Raw genomic sequence first — 8,898 nt, forward strand, 5'->3', positions numbered from 1 at the left:
AAGTCTTCTTTCAGCTCATAAAGTCTTGCTTCAACCGAGATGTTGAGTAGACACTTCAATTTCACTGTGCTCAAAAATATCTTGCGGCACACTGTTCTATTACACCGGTTGAAAAGTTTGTGAGTTAGTAATGTTAATTATTTTGTTGTGTTGATCTGCAGCAACGTCACCCTAACGTGGACATCTGGCTTTACTTACGGGACACTTCACTGTTCTTCAAGAATTATATCGACCAAGGACTAAAGCAGGTGGGAGAGGAGAGGGAGATGGGGCTGGGAGAGGCGCCTACTCCTCTGCCGCTCGCCAACATTCCTCTGTCTGCCATGGCCAACTCGCACAACAACATACCTACAGGTCAGTCTCTCGCATGACACAGCACCACTACACTAGGTTCATGGCATTCCGTCATGTCATAGTCACACCATCAATCTCGGTGGCACTGGAGAAACTGATTTATTTGAACTATACTAATAATTTAATAGCGATTCTAAAAATGTTTTTATTACAGCTGAATTTTGATATTCATTGAAAAATTTATATTCTGCACATTGGTGCATTGAAAAATTGACAACTATTAACTCACAGCTGACAGTAGTAACCCGTTTTTTGGCTTAGTTTTCATATTAATTGTAGGCTCTGTCTCACTAGAGCAATGTTTTTGAAAATGCAATGTTATTCTGTTGACAGATGGCGATGGAGCCTCATCGAAGGGACCCGTGTACTACACAAACAGACTCCAGGCGTTACGGGTAAAATATCATTGTCGTTTTCGTCATATAGATATGTATATCTAAAAATTTCTTTCATTGTATTATAGTATTAGAACGGAAAGTATTCCAAATTTTATTCTTTTCAATACGTCTACAACCTAAAATTTAAATAAATGTAGTGTTTAGTCATTTTATTTATTATTTTTCTATCTTTGACTAATAATTCAACTTGTGATAAAATTTTGTGGTGCAAATTGCAATAATTTTACGAATTATATAAATATCTACTTATAAAAAGTCTTGATTATTTTCAGTAGACATTTTTTTATTTCAGAGCATGGTTTTCAAAATAAAAACAAATGATCAAATGGTTCTGTAAATATTTTGTGCTATAAATGCCATTTTGTTATCTAAACGGTGGCAGTATTAAATTTTTAATTTTCTTTGGCATCAGGCAAAGATAGGCATGGGCGCTGAATCGGCTTCGAATTCTCAACCCCGAACGCCTATCATAGACAACCGCACTTTAGCCGATTCCATAGACGAAAACGGAAAACAAAATATAGACCCCAAATTCGATGTAAGTTTTTATTTAGTTTTTATTATTTATTTGTTTTTGTCTAGTCTCGAGTAGAGTAGTCGACTAGGTATTTATGCATTTTCATTTTTCTCATTTCATTTTATTTGATGCAATTTTGTTGTGAGTCTCCAAACATCAACCGATTACATATTATGCAGGTATTTAAAGTTACCCCAAAGTTTATATTCAAATTTTTATTGATAACATCCGACCTGCATTATTGATAGAACCAGGGCTGTGTTGGGTTGTTTCAAAACAATTCCAACTACTGTTGATTTCTAAAACCAACTCGTGACTTAACATGGCCTTTTTCTCTACTGAAATACGTTACCAATATTATTAATTTAATGCATAATAAATAAATAAACATAATTTGGAACCTCAGAAACATACATACTTATTAAAAAAAAATCTTTAACCAAATGGAATAAAAACACTGACATTTGTTGTATTCCAGGTGGAAACTTTTCCAATTATGCTACCAAGCCAAATAACTCGGTGGCTTATTTACTGTATCTGTCGCCCGGAATTTAATGGATGTGGTGTCTAACTTCAGTCAGTCCAAGATTTTTTTTGAATCATATTTTTGAGGCTGTCCCAAATTACGTATACCTACTTATTAATGAATGTTGCATTCTTCAAATCATGCCTATTATTCAGTCGTGAATATAATAAAATATGTTAAAACAAGAAGTAGAAGTGGGTCATTTTACGATGACTTCGACTTTGTCAAAAATACTATTTAATCACGACTCTGATTTCACAGCCCTGGATGAAAGCTTTGAATGAAAATTTAAAATTCTGTTTTACTTAACTGACAGTTTGAAAGACACTAATTAATAATTTTATATTACATATTGGCGTTGAATGTTTCGAATATTAATAGATGTTTGTGATTATTTTATAATACACTCTATTAAATACACATTTTGTTCTCTTTTTTTTTAATTACCGCACCTCGACATACCAAAGTCTGAATTTGGTTAAAGAGTGCATCTTATAGTGCGGGCTCGGTGAGTTGATTTAACAAAAATCACCAAATATTTAGCCAGCTTTGAATTTTGGTATTATAAATATATTGCGATATATAATAGGAAACAAATACATACATACATATAATATATTATATAGAAGAATTATTATCATTGATTGTTATAGATTATATTTTGATATTTTCAGTTACCTTCGCTGCACCCTCAGTCGGCGAGACGGGAACCACAAATGGACTCGATTCGGCAACGGCTACAACACATCAAGAGCTCCAACAGATAAAATTAGTCCGGTAACAAATGAAGCCCCACCTTGTCTTATTACTTTCTTCAAATTTATCTCATTCCCTCCATGCATTGTGGAGTTTTTAAAAGAATCGCCGCACTGAAAAATCAGTGCAATGACGGACGATGGCAATAATAATTGTTATCCGTAACCGAGTGAAAACAATAATTTAACCAATCGTATACAAGTGTAGGTTCAAATTTAATATTGTATATCTCAATTTGTAAATCAAATATTATTGTTATTATATAGTCTTAACGAGTAATCTGTATTTATAAAAAAAATAATTAAAATAACGCCCCGCCCGTGGTTAGTAAATAATATATTATAATAGTCTTAACCTATGTGAGCATTTTCCGTAAATTGAATGTTCCCTTATACGTGCCCGTTTTGAAAGTGATTTGCCAAACAGTGTCTAGATATTTTGATATATAGTAACTGATTCTTTGGTTGTTGATCGACCACGTTCTGAGATACAGAATACGTATATATCTTTCTTTTGTATTTATCTAGACTGCAAGTATGAATATTATATTCTGAGATATTGCTACTTTCTGTATACAGTGAAATTTTTTTTAAAATTACATACTGCTAATGTCATCTTGATGGCTAACGTGTCGGCTTTTAATGCCCTGGGTCTCAGGTTTGAATCCTGGGTCTGGTAAATACTCATTGTTTTTCAATGTGTGTTTGGAGTAAGAGTACGGACCTAATAGGTTGAGCGAGTAGTATCAAGACTAACGTGTCGGCTTTTAATGCCGTGGGTCCCAGGTTTGAATCCTGGGTCTGGTAAATACATATTGTTTTTCAATGTGTGTTTGGAGTAAGAGTACGGACCTAATAGGTTGAGCGAGTGGCTAAGACCTATTTCTCGTAAAATTAAAAATCTTTTAATACAAACCTCCACTGGTGGCCCGTATGATTTTCTTAGGATCGGACATGGTCAAAAATAAAATTGTCATCTTCTATGCTATGAAATTATTATAAGGGAAACATTACTTTGAGCTGTAAAATTAGAGATGTATTGAATGAATAAATTCATATCTTCTCCATACAAAATAAGAGATAAAATGCAAGTACAGTAGGCGCTCGGTAATCCGGCGTTCACCGATCCGGCACGTCCAATAGTCCGGCATTTTGCAAATCAGCTCTCCTTCTCTATAGTCTGGCAGGTTTCACATTAAACTACCGGATTACAGAGCGGAGAGCCGTTCGCTCGGCAGTTTGGTGCCCGACCTTGACAGATTATTTTTTATTTCCTATAGAAATTTAATAATCCGGCATTTTTGACTATCCGATATAGGTGAAAAAATATGGGTGCCGGATTACCGAGTGCCTTCTGTATATATATTGAAAGTAAAAGTTTATTTTACTGTGTACAGAATGTTTTCAATCAACTGAATGTTATATATTTTGATTACAACATAATATATTACGGAAAAGGTATTTTGTGATAAATTCCAAGTACAATATCTTTTGATCCATTTCTGTTTGGCTTTTCTCTCAATGCTTTATCGTCATTGAATCTTCGACAAAATATCATTCGCATTTTCTCTGCGAAAATGAGAATTCGTATGTAAATGTAGAATCTGGTTCATTTGGCAGTCGGTCTTAATTGAAAAACGCACTCGGCATGGTACTCCATTCTACGTGTTTTAAATAATACATTCAATGGAGAAACACCAAAGAATCCATAATGGATAATTCTCACGGCAGCTATATCTATTTCATTGCGTTGTATTCTGCCACACGGGGACAGGCAAAGTATCACAGATATAGCCTGTAATATGGAAAAAACCCCTGCCTGTTATTTAGTAAGGCAATATCTATCGGTATCATGAATTCCACTGTTGTATAATTTAATATTGTTGATGTATGGTGAAGTGTTTGTTTCAAGTTGTCGGACGATTTTGTCGGTCCCGCAGTCAAAGAGACAGTTGTTCCTCTCAGATTACCTTGTGCCTCGATACTTGATTGGAATTTAATTCGCAGAGTTCTACTTGAAATATTAATATGACTGTTTTATACGCTTTGATAATATGTTTTATGCTAACATTATTCAAATAATAAAGAATATTATATATTATTACAATTAGATGTTTTCAATCCCTATAACGGCTTTTTATGGCAATGAATTCTATGTTAAATTCTAAAGGTAATTAGCTGCTTTGTATATTATGCGTTTTCGAAACTCTGCCCACGATCATTTTTTCATAAAGTTTACTCTCATTATGATTAAACCGGCGACACTTCATACTCGTCTTGTCCCGGCTTTCAATAACACCTTACTTCCATATAGAAAAATTATAGTTACTGTGGTGGGGGCATAGTTATTGATATCGGCCACGGAGAAGTGTCACCGTTTTGACTTTAAAAAGAATGATATATTTTTCTTTTCGAAAATATTAAAAATATGTTTTTTTCAACGGAATGTCGACATATTAATGGGCTAAGGATTATTGTGCGTTTGATGAGCATTTGATATTTTATTTAGCATTTATTAGTCGCCTTAAATTGATTATTGATATGTTATGTCTTATAAAAGTAATATTAAAGGTATAGAATACGATTACATATTGTGTAATGATCATCAACTGTGTTACGATTTGGTTAAACAGTCCAAATTTTGTATTACATAAATAGTTTTTTTACAACAATGAAAAATCTTAGAAATCCTTGTTACAATGGTCTAATGAGAACATTTAGTATCTAAATTTTCTTGCCAGTAAATAATATTATATTATACATACCTGTCTTTGTGTTTAATATTTCACATAGATTATTCTGAGACAATTATTTGAATTTTGTAGTTAACATTGTAGTGAAACCTTTGTGGTGTAAGTAATACATGTAGTCATGAGTTGTCATGACAGACTAAAGTTTAAAAAGCTATATATACCATATTATCCTTAGGTGCATAGTAAAATTCCACAACATTTTTATAAAAATGTATGCGACAGCTGTTAGAGGGGCCTAATTATTTTTAATTAATGTTTTCATACTACAATTAGAAGTTTCCGAGTCTTCCTCATTATTTGGAGCGAATACCTTTTCCATTATGATTGTCGATTCAATTTTCGTGTAAAGCAAAACAATCTCGACTTAACGTCATCGTTAATGTCCCGACTAGACGTAAAACAGAATCTTTCTCTCCGAAAGACGCCTTAACTTGTAAAATATTATAAGGAATTTAATAGTAACGTAACATACGTATAATTTAAAGATACCATAATATAATGTCCCGGTAACCGGGATGTATTTTGGATAGTACATCATTTTAATAATGACTCACTGAATTAATAATCTATATATTTTAACTCTCATCAAGATCTCAAGATGATTATTAATAGTTTTTTTATTCCATGACACATGTTTTGTAACATACTAATTCGTTAATAAAAATCCATGTTGATTCTGTATCTGACAAATTTAAAATTGTAAACTTGCCGCGTCAATTTCGAATTCAATTTCTGTAATCCATAATTTTAAAACTATTCTGAGATTCACGACGGCTTAACCTTAACAAGCGAGCCGAATATTTTTTTAAATTAATAATCCATTCCATCTGACCCGTTTAAAAACAGTTAAGATACAGAAACGGTGTTATTATTCTAACTATGGTAGTTGACTTTCTCGACTTTTTTTTATTTATTTAATTCACGTTTTTAATGTATTTCAAGCAAATTAGCATTTCTATTGAAGAATAATTATTATTAATATTTGCAAAATATTGAATAGTCTTTCGCACACTAGGTGACATAAATTAGTAATTTTTTTGTCAACTTTTTCTAACCATTTATTATTCTCTCGAACAATATATCAGATACAAACTACATTTATTATGTATTTGTATCAATTTGAACGATAACCAATGTTCTTTACCAATTTAATACGTTTACAATCATATCAAGACTATCCACACCACTTGCCCGATAAATATTTTAATTTAGCAGCGCACCATGATGATTTTAATTGTTTTTTTAATTATACTTTTTGCAAAGACACAGGAAGAAGAAAAGATGTATTGTATGTATCAAAGTCAGATTGTTTCTTTTTATTTATTCTTATCGATTAGTTATTATGTATTTATATTTGCCAAATAAGGTTAGTTTTTATTTTTAATTTTTCACATACTCGAAAACCATCGGAGGTGTTTTGATCGTAGTTCTTTTGTTAAGTCACAATCTCAAGTCTATTGAATATTGTTAATCCGAATGCCTCTTCATGTTATTTATTGAAATGTATGTCATGTTTGTTGATAATTTGTATGTCTAATAAATAAGCTGCTTTTAACGATAGTTAATCAAATATTTTTTTTCTCTTGACGATTTCTACAAAAAAATGATTTAAACCCTTTGGATGCTATGATGTTTTTCAAAATCCGGGCGAGGATTGCTACCAATTATAATTGTCGATAAATAAAAATATTGTATTTTTTTAGACACTCACCTCTCTAATTATTGATTTCACTCGCAAAATCGGAATATTATGAAAACATGTTTCGTAATTATTTTATCGTTTTGAATAGATAATGAGGCAATTAAATATTCGGCACTACATGTACTGTTAAAAGTAATTGACATATCTCTTTCTCGCTCTATCATACGGCAATCGTGCGAAATGCACGATCTGCGCACAGTTTTGATTTTTACCAGCTATTGGGAACAATCGGTTACCGACATCAAAATATTATTTTAAATGCATTCGATTGCGTTGGCTATCAACACGTGCTCCCCATAACATTGTGAAAATAATTCCTCATTTGTATTAAAATTTATTATTCGTTTATTTTAATTTCTGAAATCGCAGAAGCATTTTCTGAAGTGTTTTTTGTAAAAATAATACGATAGTTATCACTTTTAAACCTACCCAGTCCCAGTCACAAAACATATATCAATCCGGTTATATTACACAACAATAAAACTAAATAGATAAAATATGTTTCGTGCCACAGGTGCAGTAGTATCCAAATTAACTTAACATTTCAGGCATCAAAAGCAAAACGACGATATCGTCGTTACCATTCCTGGCCATTATCAAAAACAAGATATATCGTTGCGTAGCATCCAAAGGGTAAGATATGATCCGGTCTGATTTATTCTGTAAATAATTCAATTTCATCTGTGATCAATTCATTGACGCAATTATTGGCAATATTCCACCCTACTTAATATTCTGTCTAAATGTCACCCAATTATTAATAAGTATTAGATATTGTTTGTATTATTTTTTTCTAAATTTCTTACCCTGTAACATAAATAAATATTCCAGTTAGAAGCCACTGTTTTCATAAATAGTTTGATATTATATAATCCAGTTATTTACTTATTATTTCGTAATCCTGTGAATGAAATAGAATGTCATTTTTTTTCCACTACACATTTTTCAAGAAAAAAATTGACAATATTTGAAAGTTATTGCGAGTCATTTTATCTTTATTATTTGCGACATCAAATTTTTTGTTTGTTAGGTGTTATTTTGTGTATACGTAAACTTTGAGACTGCAATAAAAAATATTCTTTTTGAGGAAAATTGATCAACCGACTCATTCCAAAGTATCTTTGCAGGTGACATTTTTTTAGAAGACTGTAATTTATAAATTTGAATTTTATGTGAGGTGAAAGGAGGAAAGCTTATTTATATATTCGATTATCCTTCTTTAGCATGTTTATTTTATATAATTAATAAAATATTAACAAAATTATAAACGCTCTTTATTTACGTGTCCTGAAACTACCTCGCCCAATTTAATTCAATTCAATCCACCACTTCAACAGTTGATAATGTATATCGATTCACACTTTGAGGGGCTGAAAATTAAAAGAATTCAGGTAACCGAGTTGACTAAATCGACTTCAAAATTAAATATATAATTATAAAAACTACAATATCGTTTTCAACATTCTGTAAGTAGGGTCTGGTTTCCAAATGATTCATTATTCCTATTGGTGGCGCTTTTAGCAGTGGACTGTAATTTTGAAGGTGATGGTTGACTATGAATCTAGGGGGGGGGGCTTATACAGTATGCCAAATACTGACCTTTGATGTTGGGAGGGCTGGCGTGCACTGGAAATGGTTTGGTGTTCACGCACTGGTAAACGGACGATATATTGTGAGGTTGATGAATGATGATGATAAGTTCAGGATGGATGCGACGTTCACTCAAACCGTAACAGACTTAGTGCAACGAAGTTTGAACAGATGTTTTGAGTTAACTTTTGGATCACTAACGCGATACGGCTTGTAGGTAGCGATGGTAAAGTTATAACAAACTTGCTCACGTCCGCTTGCTGCTTATCACTTGAGCTAACTGCCTTATTCGCTATCATGATC

At 32.2% G+C, this 8,898-nt stretch overlaps 1 protein-coding gene across 1 annotated transcript in view; it reads left to right on the forward strand.

Moving 5' to 3' along the window:
- msps (msps cytoskeleton-associated protein 5) overlaps window positions 1-3,620 on the forward strand; it is a 46,140-nt gene extending 42,520 nt beyond the window's left edge. The window contains exons 33-36 of the mRNA XM_085961260.1: window positions 162-354; window positions 688-749; window positions 1,165-1,290; window positions 2,470-3,620. Of these exons, the coding sequence (XP_085817386.1) occupies window positions 162-354; window positions 688-749; window positions 1,165-1,290; window positions 2,470-2,562 (474 nt within the window). The 3' untranslated portion in view covers window positions 2,563-3,620. The remainder of the gene's footprint in view (window positions 1-161; window positions 355-687; window positions 750-1,164; window positions 1,291-2,469) is intronic.
- The last annotated feature ends 5,278 nt before the right edge of the window (window positions 3,621-8,898 follow it).

The sequence above is a fragment of the Rhyacophila brunnea genome, unplaced genomic scaffold (genome assembly GCF_057557595.1).
Source record: "Rhyacophila brunnea isolate RB1 unplaced genomic scaffold, BYU_Rbru_1.0 scaffold_12, whole genome shotgun sequence".
NCBI classification, from domain to species: Eukaryota; Metazoa; Arthropoda; class Insecta; order Trichoptera; family Rhyacophilidae; genus Rhyacophila; species Rhyacophila brunnea.